This window comes from Hippocampus comes, unplaced genomic scaffold (assembly GCF_001891065.2).
Source record: "Hippocampus comes isolate QL1 unplaced genomic scaffold, H_comes_QL1_v1.1 scaffold335, whole genome shotgun sequence".
Lineage (NCBI taxonomy): Eukaryota > Metazoa > Chordata > Actinopteri > Syngnathiformes > Syngnathidae > Hippocampus > Hippocampus comes.
Genome location: NW_017805823.1, coordinates 763,470 through 781,982, shown reverse-complemented (window position 1 = coordinate 781,982; position 18,513 = coordinate 763,470). Strand labels below are relative to the sequence as shown.

General features: G+C 41.3%; 2 protein-coding genes across 6 annotated transcripts in view; both read right to left on the bottom strand.

The window, feature by feature from the left end:
• hivep3b (HIVEP zinc finger 3b) overlaps window positions 1–11,625 on the bottom strand; it is a 50,886-nt gene extending 39,261 nt beyond the window's left edge. For 4 of the 5 annotated variants that reach the window (XM_019886211.1, XM_019886210.1, XM_019886213.1 and 1 more), the window contains exon 1: window positions 11,354–11,624. The gene's annotated coding sequence lies outside the window, so the exon portion shown is untranslated. Of the gene's footprint in view, window positions 1–11,353 lie in introns of all 5 variants that reach the window. The other variant, XM_019886212.1, reaches the window with a different exon arrangement.
• Window positions 11,626–16,022: 4,397 nt separating this feature from the next.
• The window catches only part of serinc2l (serine incorporator 2, like), an 8,391-nt gene continuing 5,900 nt past the window's right edge, over window positions 16,023–18,513 (bottom strand). The window contains exon 8 of the mRNA XM_019886162.1: window positions 16,023–17,548. Within this exon, the coding sequence (XP_019741721.1) occupies window positions 17,382–17,548 (167 nt within the window). The 3' untranslated portion in view covers window positions 16,023–17,381. The remainder of the gene's footprint in view (window positions 17,549–18,513) is intronic.

Genomic DNA, 18,513 nt, shown 5'->3' with positions numbered 1-18,513 from the left:
GTTGAATTTTACCATCTAGTGACACAGAGGTAAAGCCCTTTGTTTGGCTGTTGACCTAGCAATTAGTAGCCTTTGCAAGACAACAGATGTGGAATCCACAAAAATCCATTTTGAAATTGCATCAAGCACAAAAAAATTACCCCCAGGATCCTTCCCAGTAGTTAAAGGCATGAGTGATATCAAACTTGAAAGTAAAACTGAAAACTGAAACATAGAGTCAAAACACAACTATCTAAATAGAATGAAAAGTATCACCAGTTGATATTTCCTGATTTTATTAATTTCTTGAGTGGTTTCTTTTGGGCATGCCTTCGCCAGCAGAGGAAAGTATAATACATGTCTACCCAAATAAAGACAAAGACGGTCACAACTGCTCAGTGATATTAGTTAGTAGTCAACATTGCTGCACCATTTGTGTTTAAATATACATTGCTTCAAGGGTTATAACACCGCAACATCAATGCTAGTTTTCTTAGCCAATCGGCATTTTGGATTGGGTGCTAGCGTTACGCTAGCGGCTCCTCTCCAGACAAATTTTGGGTGTCATGGTAATACACAATTTCTAATTCTCTTTGTAGTATGTTTAGTTTTTCAGGAAACCTTAAGTGGGTGTGGGAATAAACAACTTAAGGTAAACACTTGGCCCCCTTTTTGAAGAACGGTTCACCATCTGACAAACCTTTGGTTGTTGTGAAGTTCGATGGCACCACTGAGCAGTCGTAACTGACATTTTTTATTCCAATTCAAGACACAAAACTCATCTCAGCAACGGGTCATATCTCAACATATGTCATTCCTAAGTCCCGTTACTCCTGTACACTTACAATTGTGATCAAGCCAATAGGACAGCCATCATTTTCCAAATCGAAAGAATGACATGAGGGTATAAAGTCATCAAAACACAGCAATATAATTGAAACAAATACAGACGAAATGAGTGAAATTGCAAACATTAGGCTGACTCCGGTCATTTGTCTGTTTCATCAATTGCAACAGACTGTGCAGTACATTTAGATGGACACTTGCACATGCTCACTTTTGAAAAGCTCGACGGATAACTATCACTGAAATAAGACCCTTTTTTGTGAAATACCAGTTGACATATTTCTTCTAACTAATAAATAAAATCCTAATGCTACAGTGAAACCGTTATGCCGGTTGAATTTAATTAGCCACATGCATAGCTTCTGTGAGTGATCCGATGTGGTTTTTTAAAACTTTAATCCCTTTTGTGGATCTGTTTTAAAAAAAAGAAAAAAAGGGAGCTTCCATATGTGGGGATAACCACTGCTTTTTCATGGTGTAAACTCAGGAAAGTCAGATCAGTCTGGCAAAGCAAGACCAAGAATATGACAGGCCGCCTGATTTTACTGAAGCACAGAGGGAGCCTGTGTTCTGTCTAGACCAAGCCAGGAAAGTTGTCTGAGGGCACACACGGGCAAATATTGACCTTCAATTACCTGAAAAAGCCGCCCTCACTTTGGGGTAGCAATATGGACGCATCAGCAAAAACATCATATGCATTTAATGTATATAAACATGTTGGGCCATACCTGTGAAGTGTACATAAACAGACGTAGTACAGTAAATACGTCTCATGGTGTGAAGTGACATCAAATGGAAAAGAACGCCACGTCTCATGAAAGGACTTACTGTATATCCGGGAAAATCAGCCCAGTTTCACAAGAATCACTAGACCACAAGAAAAAGGAAACATCTGAAAGAAATCTAATGGGGTTTGACCTTTGGTAGGGTGAAAAGTAAGCAACCTTACCGAGTGACGGTCAACCACGCTTGTGCATAATTAACAGCTTCTAAAATGAGGCGTTCTTTAAATGACCTGAACTGACAAAGCAAGGCGAAGCTTGCCAACAAAAGACACTGCAGTATGGAACAAATACATGCAGGCCATCCACAATCACACCTCACATGCCAGACTCCGAATGGGTTTCCGAATGTCTTTTGCACATTTTATATCTGGATTATTTCATGTTACGTGAAATTACATGTATGACCCAAACACTGAGCTATGACCTTTCATTTCACAGCAACCCCGGGGACAGAGAGAGACTGGACACAAAGGAAGGGATTATTTAAGAATTCTTTTTGTGGAATTTATCGTTAATTGTCTTGAAGGAAATGAGGTGGCAACCAGCACAGGAGCTGTTGATTCAGGGTCAGCCATTTTGCTGTCTAAAGAAGGACAGCATGATGTCAGCTATGGAAAGTTGAGTAACATCAAAGCAGTCCTGAAAGCTGCAGCTATCGAATATTTTCGTATTTGGATGTCCTACTAAAAATATATATTCAATAATCAAGTGTTTGGATCGAATAAAAATATATCAGTTTGTTTTTGGTTCAAGAAATTAAGAATCCACAACATAAAAAAACTGATTTCACTTCATGAATGACCAATTGTTTTTTATTTTTAGAACTTTTTTTTCTTAAATTTAAACCATGCAGGGCAGCAAACTTTATTTTCTTCTCTCAAAACAGTAAATACGATTTTGGGCCCAAACTGCCATTTGAAAAGAAGTCATACCAATCTATATCGGGCAATTGTTAAGTGGCTAGCAGCTCGCTACTATCCATACAGCCATATAAGACAATGTCAATGTAATTAATTACATTTTTTTTTTTTAGCTTCCTTAATTAGCGATTGAAAATGATTTCAGGATGACATGTTGATGTTGGCGGCATAAGTTTGTATGAGCAATGTAAACTTTGCTTCACCAATCAAGTCTTCAGCCGGAAAGATGAACAACTTCAAAATAAAGGCATACAAAGTCACTGATGTCTGTGTATTAAGGTATATGGGACAATTTATTTTGAAATTGGTCTTCTTACCATGTTGGCTTGTACACCAGTAACGAGTGACTTGACTTGTCTTTCCGACACTGCTAACCAATTCAGCGGGTACCCGAGCCAAAAAAGATTTTACAATTCGTTACACCCCAACAGGACTTTTTCAGGAGGCAGTATTCTGTTCCATCTGATACTGGAGTGGAAACAGAAGTTAAGTGTCACATGCCATAAGTAATACAAATTTTAAAAATCATTTTTTACCATAGTTGAACAAGGGAATTCCCATCCCTAATGAAATCAGGAAAGACAAAATAACTATTACAAGAATCCTGCTCTGACATCCCCAAGCTAAGAATCACTGCGCCTTAGTCACAAGCCGAGAGGGGAATTTTGGGTGATATGAGCGAGATGTGCTCATCAAAAGTACAGCAGGCTTGGAAGGACTTTCCCAAAAGCCCCCTCTTAGATTCCCGCATACAATAAATCCCCCTGCAATCCTCAGGTCTTATTCCTGCGAGGATGTCTTAAAGTACATGCTGAGACAAAGAAAGAGGTGAGTGCGGGTGCCGCCTCTCCCACACTCCCACATTCACTCATCCATATGCATTATCAGCTGCAATTAGTATAAGTGTGGTTGCAAACCTGATGTAACAAAGCAGAAAAAACAGTGAGTATTTGGAAGAGATCCATCAAGCGAGTGGTGAAATGCAATCCCTCGGCTGCATCACTTATCAATACACACAGACATACCAGCGTGCATCTTCATTTCTCATCACAGACTCTCCATGGGAGAATGTTTTACTACTCTGTTTACTTCAGAATTTCATCACTGTTAAGATACAAAACATGGACTTAAACGTTGAAGCACAATTAATTAAGGGTTGAGCGAGAGCTGTGGTTTTCAAAATGTGACCCGCTTTGTTCAATGACAGATATAATAGATTTATTAATGATCCATCCATCATCCATTTTCTAATCCGCTTATCCTCACAAGGGTCGCAGGTGTGCTGGAGCCTATCCCAGCTGTCATCGGGCAGTAGGCTGGGTACAGCCTGAACTCGTTGCCAGCCAATCACAGGGCAAACGCAGACGAACAACCTTTCGCGCTCATAATCACACCAAGGGACAATTTAGGGTGCTCCATTAACCTGCCATTCATGTTTTTGGAATGCGTGAGGAAACCGGAGAACCCGGAGAAAACCCACACAGGCACGGGGAGAACATGCAAACTCCACACAGGAAGGCTGGAGCCGGAATCGAACCCTGCACCTCTGCACTGTGAGGCAAACGTGCTCACCATTCGATCAATGCGCTGCCTATAATAATCATTATTTATTATTATAATGAGAAACGACACGAAAGCCCCAAAAATAGTTGCTAGGATGAATTTACATAGCATGTTCAGATTGTAATATGATTAAAAAGAAAACTCCCATTTCCACTTTGTGTATATGTATGTACTGGCCACGTGTCCAAATACGCTTGTCCACACAGTGTACTGTGTCTTCCATGATCACGTCCTCCCCACTTACAACAATGAAATTCTGACCAAGCCCTTCTCTTACATACCTGCGGTGTACAGGCACAAAAGCATACAATCACGCTATTACACAACACTCGCCACTGTGGAAAGTCAACACGCACAAAATAAACCCACTGTTGATACACGGGGGAGATTATAACATCAACTGTATGGAGAAGAAGCCAGACACATTGTGTGTTGGTGAAAATACCAAGACACTCGGAGCCATAACATTCCACTGTCTGATCAACTTATTTGGAGCAATGGACAAAAGTAAACCCTCAAGTTTGCAACAGCACAGATGCAGGTAATGATTAAACCTCATGAAGGGACGTTCTCAATGAGTCACTGCTGCCAGACCTCTAAGCGCAGCCCGCGCTGCCTATCTGCTTGTCCACACAAGATTACATAAGTCAGGCTGGCACATATGAGGAAGCCACACTAGCACACATACTGTATAGTCATGTCCCCATTTCAATTGTGAGAGGTTGACATGAGGTCAGGACAAGCACACACTGACCCCAATCATGCAAATGTCGGACTTAATGTATACTGTATGTGGGCCAAAGTGACAGAATTTGTTCGAAATGTGATTCAAATAAGATAATAGCTCTAACTAAATAATGACTGGATACAAGGGGGTTGGGGGGGGGGTCTAATCACTCAAAGAAACCCACAAGTACACATCCCTTTACGTAACATAAAACTGTGTTGATCTAAATTGAATGTGTAACTTGGTTGACTGATTCAAGTCAACATTTCAGCATCAACATCAAACATTATTTTATTTCAGGGCTGGGCGATTTTGGGAAAAAAAAAAGAATCATGACTCTTTCGATTAATACATAAATCATGATTGGTTAAGGCATTTAATTATTCATTGATGTCAAAATGTATCACTTATTCCACTACATAACCTCAACTTTCAACGAGGGTGCCAATGAACAGTTTCGAGCACGCTAGTTGCTCGGCCATATGCTTGTTGCAAGCAACACGGTGCGTTCTGTGTACATTCACAGCATAGGAACTTGCATAAACTCACTGCACCGTTCGGTACATTAATCATTTTCCTTCGATTATTTGTTTTTATGACTGCGAAAATCCAAAGATCAAAAGCCCAATTGTATATCAATGAATTGCCTCGCCCGATACACTTAATATGAATTAATTTAATCCATAGTTGAATGAGAAGTGAAACACCCGTCCCTTGGACATACTGTACATGAAAAGAAAATGTTGATCGCTCACCAGGATTTCATGACCTAACTTATTTTTCTTGAAGCAAACCGCTATCACAGTTGTTGCTTGTTGTCCTAAAGAAAACAAAAATGTCTAGCATGCTCACACACGCAAGCACATTCAGTGCTTTGAGTAATCTGTCAAGCAGGCCAGACCGTTACTGAACACTCACTTTTTCTTCAGTATCACAGACATGACACCATCTGTTTCACACCCGGGGGGGGGCGGGGAATGACATTAACCCGTCTCCATGTCAAGAAAAAAAAATGCGCATTAGCTCCTGATCTTTCCATCAGCGGTTATCACAGCATGTTTTCTGTCGGAGAAGGATAGGTCTTAAGGGGCAGCAACTCCACACGGCCTCTCTAGCGTTGGCATCGGGTGAACTTATATCAACACGTTGCCACCTGCAAGGCTGAGTCAGCGTGGTGGATGAGTGAGCGGATGCCAGGTGAAAGAAGGAATTGACTGCACAGAGTGTTGCTGTGTTAATTGGCAGAAAAGTGCCCTTTTCCATCTTAAGTGTTGCGCCAGTGGGAGGCATGGAAGAACACACGCAGGCTGGCCGCGCACACACTCACTCAAGTCTCTCGTAATCTAAGTGCGGTGCGTTTTCACTTTCATTGTGTCTGAACAAATTCATTGGCCAAGTATGCTAGATACTTAATATTAGTACTTCATGTCATAAATGGGCAAAGTGGAGCACTTGTAAATCAGTTTTAGACATTACTGCTGGAAAATCTGAAAAGCATGCTTGACCCAAAGTTTTATTTATAAGTCCTATTTATAAGTCCACACACACACACACACACACACACACACACACACACACACACACACACACACACATATATATATATATATATATATATATATGCGTACACATGCTCAAACTCTCAAACTGGTGAAAAATGTTCTCACCAGTGCCACAAATTACCCAATGTATGTTTTTTTTGCTGAATTAAAGAGAACAACAAAAAAGGGATGGTTAACAGGACACACTGTAACGCTTTTTCATAAAGTACATTTTCAGCAAACTAAATGCTATGATGTTTCTTCAGTGGAGGGAAGTGACAAAGTCCACGTGCCGTACTTTGTTTTTGTACATAAGTAGATTCTTCTGACATCTGTACTTTATTTGAATATTGTTTTTTGGGACAACTTTTTACTTGTACTCCCTACATTTAAAAACAAGATATGTGGAGCATCAACGCAGATAAAACAACAAATTCAGAGAAACAAGATATTCCCCACACATGCTCATTTTGCAGAATTGTTTGATTGTGGTCAGCTACAAGAATGATCCTTGGTGTATTGTGCCTTGTGCCAGCCTAAAAGCTACAGTACCTGTTTCTTGGAATTTCAAAACATTCCATCTGCTCTGAAAAAGCAGATATAACTGAGGTGTATTTTTCAGTTGCTATCATTCACTATTGTAGCATTCTTTTCTTTTTTTGTTTTTTTTACTCGGCACAATCAGTTCTTCTACTCTTACAAGTAGCTGTCTATTCTAAAGTTCCTACCTGTAACGATAGAGTGTTAGTACTTTTTGCCTGGCTGCTCCGATGGCACACTGGCAGTGGACATGAGGAGCATTTCATTGCCACGACTATCACATTCGCCTGCTCCTTATTTATTTATTTTTTTCGAAAAATTTCCCACAGTTAATTACATGACTTCACACTCATAAATGATCACTGCTGAGTGATGCGCTGATAAGAGACGGAGGGAGCAAGCTATGCTAAGCTAAGTTAGCTGGAGAAGCTTCAGCTTGCGCAGACACAAGTTTAGTGGAAGATGCTTTGTTCCAGTAAAGTAGTGATGGGACGCACATTGAAAAGGCTTTCGCTTGTTCAGTGCTAGTTTACTGAAAAAGTATCACACCGTGAGTTGTGCTCTATTAAAGGAATGAAAGAGGGGCACTCACACAAGCGTAATTTGTCAAATTAATATAAAGCTGAGTGTAGTGTACAAACCCCAAGGAGTACATTCTAACTAGCAATGGTAGGACATATTACATTAGCTAATGATTCTCGTGTGGCCATTTTCTCTCAAGCTACTCCCAAGCTACCACAGCTCCGCTTTGCAGTAATTACACATAACTTTATTTTCGTCCTATTTTAATTTAAAGCGACCACAAACCTTGGCCATCTTTTTTCTATCTCTGTATTGCTCACTGGCAGCCATGGCACCGACTAAGAACATGCGTCTGCAAAAAAAGACCGTGAAGCAAACATGACCAGGACCAAACATGGTTCAGGGCGGCACAAATATGTTTGTAAAATTATTACATGCTCGCTAGACTCACTACTTGCTACAGTACCGGTATATCGAATAGAAGATAGTTTTTTAAAAAGGAATACAAATGTAACAGTATTTATATTTCCATTATTTCCTAAAATCATAAAATCATTTGTTTTCCCAACTACTTTACAATCAAGTGAAGTCAACCAACATACAGGAAGGGACTGGGCTGTGATTTTCAGACCTTAGGTCCTTACTTAACTACTGCAGCCACCAATTTGTGTGTGGGCAAAAGCCAAAGCTTGTCGAAAAATCTGTTTTTAAAAATATCCATGTTCCTGTGGACAATGTTGAAACCATAAATGGCGATGATGGTTCCAGCACCTCCTGGATGTTTTGAGGATCTACTGCATTATGATGTCAATTTTCTCCCCCCGATAAAAAAAAAAAAAAAGGACACAGAGCAGCACACTCCTTGGGCGCCTGCTGAGTTAGCGCCTTTCTTCAGCCGGCACCACAAGTGGTCTCCATCCAGACAAGAGCGACGCACCGTGAGCCTGCTGCTTTGTGCTGATTCAATAAGAAATAATTGCATATTGGCCTTTCTCCACTCATCCCCCTTCACCGCTGTGGCCTGATACTGTACTGTATTTCTGTGCAGTCATTTACAGAACAGAGCTGAGGAGGTACGCCGCAGCAGAGCCCCAAGGGCTGGATTTTACACAAAAATGCTTGGGACTGCATGTGTAGCTGCTTATAGACATGTGGAAAAAATTGTTGGTTGTGCTTCCATTAAAGCAAGAAAAACCTGCAACCAAATGAAACAAGTGTGCCTATTGACTGGTATTAGTTACTGGTATCGACAGCCTTTTGAGTAATCGATACCTTGAAATACCGATACTTGGCAGTACTGACCCATCCCAAAAAATAACTAAATAAAATATTCAGATAAAATATAAAGATAAAACAACTGGATTGGACAAGTGTGCACACACTCTGAGAACTGACCTGTGACTGTGAGTAGAAGTGAGGTTTGTTTGGCCAGATTGATTGATCAAGTACAAGTTATTCCATCCATCCATCCATTTTCTGATCCGCTTATCCTCACGCGTGTCACGGGGTGTGCTGAAGCATATCCCAGCTGTCATCAGGCAGTAGGCGGGGTACACCCTGAACTGATTGCCGGCCAATCGCAGCGCACATATACATGAACACCTATTCACGCTCACAATCACACCTATGGACAGTTTTGAGTGTTCCATTAGCTTGCCATGCATGTTTTTGGAATGTGGGAGGAAACCGGAGTACCCAGAGAAAAGCCACACAAGCACGGGGAGAACATGCAAACTCTACACAGCAAGGCCGGCGCTGGAACTGAACCCTGCACCTCTGCACGGTGAGGCGAACGTGCTAACCAGTCGACCACCTAGCCACCTACAGGTTTTATTTTGGAAAACAGGGCTAATGTTGGCCTAAGCACAATCAAAACAATACCAAAAAAACATCTCCATTTATCCAAAAAGTTACTTGAGTGACTGTAACAGAATAAATTTAGCGCGTTACTACCCACTTCCGATAAAGAGTCAAGCCACTCTGCACAAAGTAACACCAGATCATGACTAGGTCTCCATGTTTCAGAGTCGGTCCAATGTTCTTATCTTTGCATGCTTCATTTTTGCATCTGAGAGCATAGAGCTGATGACTTGCCAAAATGTTCCAGTCTGGACTTATCTGTCGAAATGACATTCTCCCTCTAGCATTGTGGATTGGCTATATGGATTTAAGCAAATTCTAGTCTCATTAGTTTGTCGTTATTTAAGATACGTTTCTGAAGGGCAACCTTGTCTTACACATGTAAATGTTTCTTGTAAATTCATCGATTCATTCTTCGGATATAAAACTTATGTGACATTACTATGATTTTAAACCAGACGATCTGCTTGCAACAGTGATGCATAAAACAAAAAGACCACATTTATATCCAAATAGTCAGTAACCTTGATTCACAGAAGTGTGAACTCTTATGCGAGGGTCAGTGAAACTGCAAAAATGACACAATGAATTGTGAACTATTCAACAAATTTAAAAAAACGAATTGGATAATGTATGTATTGGGGGATTAAAATATACTGGATTTTAGACAATCCAATTTATGCTCTGAATTTTGGATTTTATTCCCCCTCCTCGTAGGACAATAAACTATAGATATTGGATAACGCTCTCCAGCTTCAACAAAATACCATCTTTAGCAATACAAAGCTAGCAATAGCACTGTAGACTAGCCGATGTTAGCCAGGGCTGCTACGTGGGTAGCTTGATTTATTCGTAATGGCATTCGTATGAAGTTTTTGGGGGGGAATGTACAATAAATTGACAATCAAAAAGATGTGATGAACATACCTGTCATGCATAAATGTTGCTAATTGTGCATTGTTTCTGAAATCTCTCAGCTGCCTGATATTCCTTCGCTCTGCTTTCTACGTTTATGCCCGGTTATTCCTAAATAGTTTAAGCAATGCTCCTAGAGCCCAAGCTATCCGACCAGCATGAGGTGATGAGGGTGTGCCGGTGACCTGCTCTAAGCGTGCTCGTGAGTTTACAGCAAATGATTGACACCTCATTTGTCACGCTTCCGGTCTGTGATAAGATGTTCTTTGTCGGGGTGCGGCACTTTCTGCAAACTCCCCCCTTTAATTGGGAGAATTATTTGGGCAGTGATTCACAACCACTCTCTGATGAGAGACCCTGAGGTATGTTACAGGAAAATTATTATCAGGTGGTCCAAAAATGTTTATTCACTACAACAAATGTATGTTTTCATGTAACTAACCGGTGGTGTACTGTGCCAGGTAGAATGTATAAACATTGTTGCTTTATCAGTTGTACTGCAGCAAACAATAAAGTTGACCTGCCCTGAGGAGACCCCATCAGTAATCCACCTGTTATCTGTACAGATGTTCCTCTCAAATAAGAGCTCATGTTTTTAAGGCGAGCCCCTCACGTGGCTCACATCTCAGCCAAATCTATTAACATAATCCAGCGAGAATAAACCTGTAGCGCTGAGTAAAGCCTAGCTCACAATCATTTGGGAAGCTAAAGTATGATGTCATCCAGTATAAATGTGCCATGTGTAGGTGTAGTCCCCAACAAATAAATTCATTGATTTACATTTTAGATATATCCTGCATGCATGCTGGTCAATTTGGGATTATTCAATTGCGAGACTGGGGGGAGGGGGGGGTCCCCCCCCTCCCCAATATGGTGCAAACATAAGGGTGGAAGCAGTTTGGATCGCCTCACCAAAATTCTAAATCGACTGCTGTGGAGTAACCCACCTTGCCTGTTCTCGTAAAAAGCACTATCATCATTTCATGTTTTACAACGCGTTTCGCGTTAAGGCAATCAGCGAGTCAACTTCACGTCACTGCCCGCATGTGGAAGCGTCAACGTCATTCTGTCACTAACTTCACCCACCGTGACAAACCGCTGCCATAATCACAACAAAGGCCACACACAGACCGCGTTAGCTGGGTTTATATTTACCAGTTTGCTACTGTACGAGCGCTGCAGCCATTTATCTAGTGGCGAACGGGCCAGCAGTCCGCATTTCCTGGATTGTGATGCGCCGGATGGAGCCGCTCTCCGAGCCCGTGGGTCCTGGGGAGGGAGGGAGGGTAGAGGGGGGTCAGGGGGCTTCCCGCCGCGGTGTCAGAGCGGACAGCCGGTCCACATTCATCTGACCGCCACAACAAAACAACATCACGCAGAACACACTCCACGGCTCCGCACCACCCCGCACAGCAGGTCCGGTGGGCACCGCCCCCTCTCAGTCTCTTCCAGTGGGCCGACTTCCTACCGCCCACCTCATGAATATTCATGAGAGAACAGCGCAGCCACTGGCAAATGAGAAGCACTCCCCGATAAAACCTATACTGTTAGTTTTAATTCTCTACCGCTGGAGCTGCTGGAAGGTTCATGTGAATGGAAGGTCCCATCTATCTAATAATATATAATAAGTAAAAATGTTTATCATCGTCTTAAATGTAAATATACTGTACTGTACTGCAAACAATGACCCCAAAACACCTGTAGACCTGTATTCACAATATAGCAATTCAAACTGGTATTTCAATATTCCCCTTAGATGATTTGATGTTGAAAAAAATGCCCCGTAATTTAAGTGCACATGTATAGTATCTCACCAGTTTGTTTGCTGGGGTTGTTTTTCAGGAGAACAAAATCCTACACGTGGCTAAAACGCTCTGTAATTTCGGTTGACAGCCCAAACTAAATTTAGCTCCTCCCCAATATGCAAAGACTTTTGTACTCCCGAGATGTATCACTGGAGGTGAATTTGTGAAATGCCAACCACAAATTGGCGAGGGTTCGGTACCTTTTACACTCAATTAATTAAAAAAATGGCGGGGATGAGCAGTGTCTTCTCCCCATTGATTAATACATATTCGTCAGAACATAGTTTACTGTAATTTGAACATTTTTTTTTAAATTTCGGAGGTTTGTATTAAACTGGTAGCCCTTCGCATTAATCAGTACCCAATAAGTAGTTTTCACTTTCAAAGGGGTTGGCAATCCCTGAATCTCATTCAAATTGTATGCATTGGATGCGTTTTACATAGCTCCTGCAGCAAACACGAGGATGCTGACACGTTAGAGTACACGCTACAAAAAAACTAAGACCAACAAAAATCACCCACACTGTATGTACATTGTTTCCAGATGATATAAAGAGGGCGAGGAAGAGTTTTAAGTGCGTTCTGTGCAGCTTTTCAAACATCTTTTGTATTTGAGTGGAGCCCCCCTGTCGGATTTTAGAGAACTGCATCTAGTAGTCGTTTACCTCAGACGACCCGAGCTTGAAAATTCAAACCTATTTTATGACCAGTATGCCACCGAATCTCAGTGTTTGTTGTCAAAATAGAATGATATTCCATAAAAAAAGTTAAATTAAATTAAAAAAGAATTGTACTCCCAATAGTCCATACGAATAAATTTCATTGATTTCTTTTGATTGATTTATTGCAAGTCCCACAGTTCAACTGCCTCAAACCGAAGGTGTGTTTTGTTTTCATAACCACTTCAATGACCGAATTTAGCACCTCGTTCAATAATGGGTTAACCACAACGACCTAAATTTACAGTGTATTGAATGTTAATATAATAAAACAGCCACTTCTTTTATGGTCAGCACCGCCTGTTCATCTGCTCTCTCTTTATTCCCGGTGTTGAGAAGAGCAGCATGGTAAGCAAGGATGGAAAAGTGTGAGGGTAGGGTAGTTTTTGTTTTTTTTAAATAGGAGAGCAAAAAGGAAAGATGTGTGGGAGGAAGTGAGAGACAAGAGGAGGCGATGGGAGGCGTGCAGGAAGACGCAGCGGCATGAGCGTTCCCAACTGCATGCTACAATATGACTCTGACAGGCTTATGTAACCAGACTGGCCTGGCATTTGGCTCACAGCAGACGCCGACTGCACTGACTTACATAACTGCATCAGCTGCACCTCTGAGCTGAGTGGGGGGGGGGTGAATTGGTAGGGGATGGTAGCATGCATGCATACTTGCGAGTCCCACAAGCACTTAAAGTGTGCAGTCTGGGATTGCCAAATTAAAGTCAAATGACAAACAAACTCAGAAGTTGAAAGGAAGTTCTTTAGGTTATTCACTTGTCACTCAATGGAGGGAAAGCTGTCAGTGAGGGTTCACCTTCCATCAACCTTTGTTCGATTCTGCATTAATGTTTGACAAAAGCTTCCAGAGCACATGTAGGACGTCATCTATGCACCCCTCCATGATTTTGTCTCTCATATTGACCAGTCAGTTTACCATTCTTAGATTCCGTTCTAGCTTAATGTTTGATAAAAATCTTCCAGGAAACGTGCTGGGAGGCAACCATTTTTCTCTCTGTCTGTCCGCCATTCGCTCTACAATGAGCTTCCAATTTTCTACTGCATGACTACAGTGTACATTTGAAATGATCGGGTGGAATCAAACAATTTTTAGGCAAAAGGTGGGGGGAGGTTACTGTATTTTTGTCGGAAAATACTGTATTACATTTCTACCAAGTTGTGTATGGTTTTCTAGCTTGCTAAAAATGAAACAGTCAACGATTGTATTACATTTCTACCAAGTTGTGTATGGTTTTCTTGCTTGCTAAAAATGAAAGTCAAAGAACTCTCAAATTTGGGAGGGGGTGCTTGTATTCACTTTCGAGGTGCTTCAGCACCACCAAAAATAGTGTAACACGCCTGTGCATGTTGCTATAAAGTTTAAACAATGTGCAGCCCGCTTTTATTTTCCAGAAACAACCTCCTATGCACTTGTATAGCCACGACTGTACATCAGATCGGGGATGCCCAACGCTTTCTATGAAGTAGCGCTATTTTAAAATCACAGCCAGAAGCAGAGCTGCCTGACATTTTCGTTGTAATGAGCCAAGATTGAGGTCAGAGTAAACCCCAGTATAAAGTGGATGTACGAGTAATAATCCCAGGATACGTAACCAAGCACGGTTGCAGTGCTACACTAAGTGGTTCATTATCTGAACATTGCGGCTTCTGATATCATGTTACAGCGACAAATTGCATCAGATGATAACTGGGGAAACAAAGGTGGGATTTATGACAGCAGAGTCAACAGCCAAAGCAAATGACTTCAATCTTCCCTGGGAGAATGACTGCGCTCACATTTGTAGATGTGGCGATAACAGTGGAAATAAAAGTAATTTATGACGTTGAGCTAATTCGTCCTGGATAATGCTGGCTCTCCTCACGGGCTCTTACATTTCGAAGAACGCAAAGAATTATTGAAGCTCTAAAAACTCATACTGATTTGATTACAAAATGAGAAATGAAGAAATAAGCGAGTAAAGTTTTGTGAAGCTCAAACGGCAGCTAGAATGTGACTTGAATGTTTTGGTTTTATCTGCTGGGGTGAGTCCACTGGTTTGTTTACACCAATGTCAGTTTGTTTCCGTGACGACTGCAGAAGACTCAACAGAGGGTCTGACCCAGGGTTCCCGGAGCAGCGTACAATGCCAATGTGAATGAAGCGCACTGTTGAAAGGGGATAAGGCAGGATTTCTAAGTCTGAAAAACGCGGACTGTTCCTGCTTCGCAGCCAGCCACTGCAAGGTCATGGAGTGGCTGAAGAGTTCCAGCGCAATGTGCAGACGAGCAACTATATAACCTGAAAGTTGCAGTACGATGTACGTTTTTATACATTCATGATTGAAATGATCGTTTTTACAATTCCGGTTCTTACTCAGGAGTGCTTTGTGACGTCTATATTTACCATTGAATGTTTCTGCTCATTATTATGAGGTCAGTAAGGTATGTATTCAATTTTAAATGACATTGTACTTAATATGCATTTCATGTGGTGGATCATCCAATGAGATCCAGCTGTGTGAAAATGTCAACCTTTTTAATAATGATCTATCGAATCTAATATTTTGACTCATGGAGCTGAATATTTGCAAATGGTTCACTATGTGGTCTCTAAATTCCACACCACTGCAATAAACACCCACATTAATAAAGTGAAGATCTTGTGATTCAACTATTATTTGGTGCTGCTACATTATTTTTACACAACTGTATGATGCCAGTTACATTTGTTACAGTGTGACAGCGCCACTTTTCAGGACATATGTGGATTAGGTTGAGCGGCGGGTGGTGCTGCTGAGAGTTGCTGGTAAGTCAGCCTGCAGAACAGTGTGTCATGTGCAACTCCTGACATTGCCAAGTGCACTGGGCCACGAGTACGGCAGCCAGAACCAACAGGAACCTTCCTCACAGCCAGACAAGAAGGAAATAACACCATGGAGGCTGTAAGCACTGCCTGACAGTACTTGACTGTAGTTAGCAAAGGAAGCCAAGCGTTGAACTCATTCATAGTTGAGGTGATGGGGAAATGTGGTCAGAAAGTACATTAAATAATTCTGCCCACCGAATACACATTTACAGATCTAAACATGAGAACCATACTGAGCATCACCCAGAACATGCAAGTCAAATGTAAGAAGGCCCAATGTGGCCCAAACTTTGTACCACATCACCTCAATGTAAATCTAAAAGCAAATACATTTGCATCACCTCGACAGCATAGATAAGTTTTTTGGTACAATCAATTGCACCCACGGGTGAATCACTGGTAGAGAAGAACCAGATCTAAACAAAAGCTACACCGCGAATGAAATGAGCGCAACGCCAACGAATCAAAGTGTTTAATTTGTAATAAAAACCAACTTCCATACAATATATAAGCTTTTGTGTTATATGTAATAGCTGACCTCCCACCATGTGTGCAGCAAAATAAGCATGCATCAGCATTCATAATTCATGAAATGAGAAGGCACTGAACATTTTGAAATTTTCAGTTTTACCCAAAAAATAAAAAAAAATAAAAACACTGGCAATTAGGCTTTGATAATGTGCTTAAGTCAGGTGATGATTGTAAAACTGTACAATACTTGATATAAAACTATTTTTTCCCCCAAACACAAAATTGCTTTGAGTAGGCCAAACAACCGATAAAATAAACTTTCACATACACCAGACCATGTTGGGGGGTGTGGGTGGGGTCCATTCTTAGTGAAATTGAGGAAACAACAACATAACACTAGCGGTAATTATTTTAAAACCAGCAGGAACACACATCACAGCAAAGACAGGTTTTCCAACTGGTTTGACTGTTTTGCACACTGCAGCATGTATTCTGAATTCTTGGGAAATGATGACATACGCGTGAACAGAGAGAGCCCCGTGCACATTACGTGAGGACGGCATGCTGCCAAAGATCAATACGTTTCTCTGCTTGCTGCTATGCAGGTACAGATGGTTGAGCATGGCCGTACAAGGCCAGACACAGTCAGACATGGAGAAGGTGTTGCATCAGGGATATTTGACCTTGATCAGAAAGACCTGAGATTAAAATGGGTTTGTTAGTTCTCTGGTGGCACGCAATCATGTGCCTGTGTCTACAGTTGAGTTGCAAAAGGGAACCCTCATCAGATACGTAGGGTGTGCCATTTTATTCTTATCTCACTTTTGCACTCCTCTCACTGGGGCTCGAAAAGGAGGTTTCCCCACATTGCCCCTAGCACTGAAATTAGTCCTTGAAATAATCAAAAGGGGGGGGATCCTGACGTGGTGAACAGGAAGTCTGGTGTATCTGGTCTTCAGCATGACATCTAAAAATGAAACTGCGGTATTGCGAAAGTGCCTCATCTCTGAGCCTGCGTGATAGTCTGGTAACTAAAGTTCAGCATAAAGAGAACAGCCCACACGCCATTATCAGGTGGCAAGAAGAAGCCTATCAAGGTGAGTCATGGGAAACGAGAATAACTTCTTGGGGCTCAAGCTCCCATTAACCTGGCCCATTAATATCTGCAGTTGATTATCACATGAAGTCATCAAACAAGTAAGATGGCAAAGGCAAAACAAAATTTGATTGCATTTCCTGTATTATTTCCACTTCATTGTGGTGTTCTGCCCCTTTCAAATCACTAAAGCCAGCCTTGAAAATGAAACCAACAGAAAAGAAAAGACCGTCTGCTCAGCTGAAATCTCTGTCAGGGAAGATGAGAGGGGCGACGAGGGTCCACAGATACAGGCTGAGACCCAGCCAGCTGGAAGACACCTTCACCCACAAGGCCGGCATGCTGGTTCGCATGGCTTGGGTGGTGGTGTCCGGTCTGTGAGAGACAAATGCATCGTTCAGTGGGAAACAAGTTCATCAATATTCCCCCAGAAATATACTAGCAGCATAATGTCATAGGTGGTCTTTATTTGAAATTGAAATGCCTTTGCAATGGAAGCTTCTTGTGCACCCTCTTGTGGACAGTATTTTCGGTACAGTTAACCTCGCCTATTTGCAAAATCAAATCTATTTTGCGGGTTTCTGAACAATAATAGACAATTCTCAATATCAATATCAACACAGAATACAAGACAGTAATACTGTAACAATGTGCTTCTCTTGGTTCTAACATGTAATGTCATCTGCTCGCAATTTACATGCAGTTTATGAGTGGTTTTTTTCTGCTTTTCAAAAAACGTTAGTGTTTCATGATCATAGTTTGTTGTATATTTAAAGTGTAAACAAACTCAGTATAGGCAATTCTAAACATTCTTGGGGAGGGGCAACAATTACATTGGTCAACAGCAAATTTGAAATCAGAGTTGGCTTTGGATGTCCCTCAACATAATTTTGACGTTGATTTCAAAAATGGCCTTTTTTCTAGCTCATCATTATTTTGTTTTTAGGATGGAACTACAAAAGCTTGCACAAACACGGATTTCACCATGCGTGGTAATTCATAGGTATGACATTTCAGAAAAAAAAATCCACTTGTTGCTGAACCCAACCCTTAATGAATAAATATTATTAAATAAATGACCATATTACATCTGCATTTGGCTGGCAACCACTTCAGGGTGTACACTGCCTACTGACCAAAAACAGCTGGGATAGGCTCCACCACACCCGCGACCCTTATGAGGATAAGCGGATTAGAAAATGCATGGATGGAGACTATTTGACATGTTATATTAGTGTTATCATACTATTTTGAAAATTTGATGTTCTGAGAAACAACAAGGCCAGGATTGGAACCAGCACAAGAAATAAATAAAATCTAGGAAACTCTGCTTGCATCTCTGATTAAAATATGCAGCAAAAAAAAAAA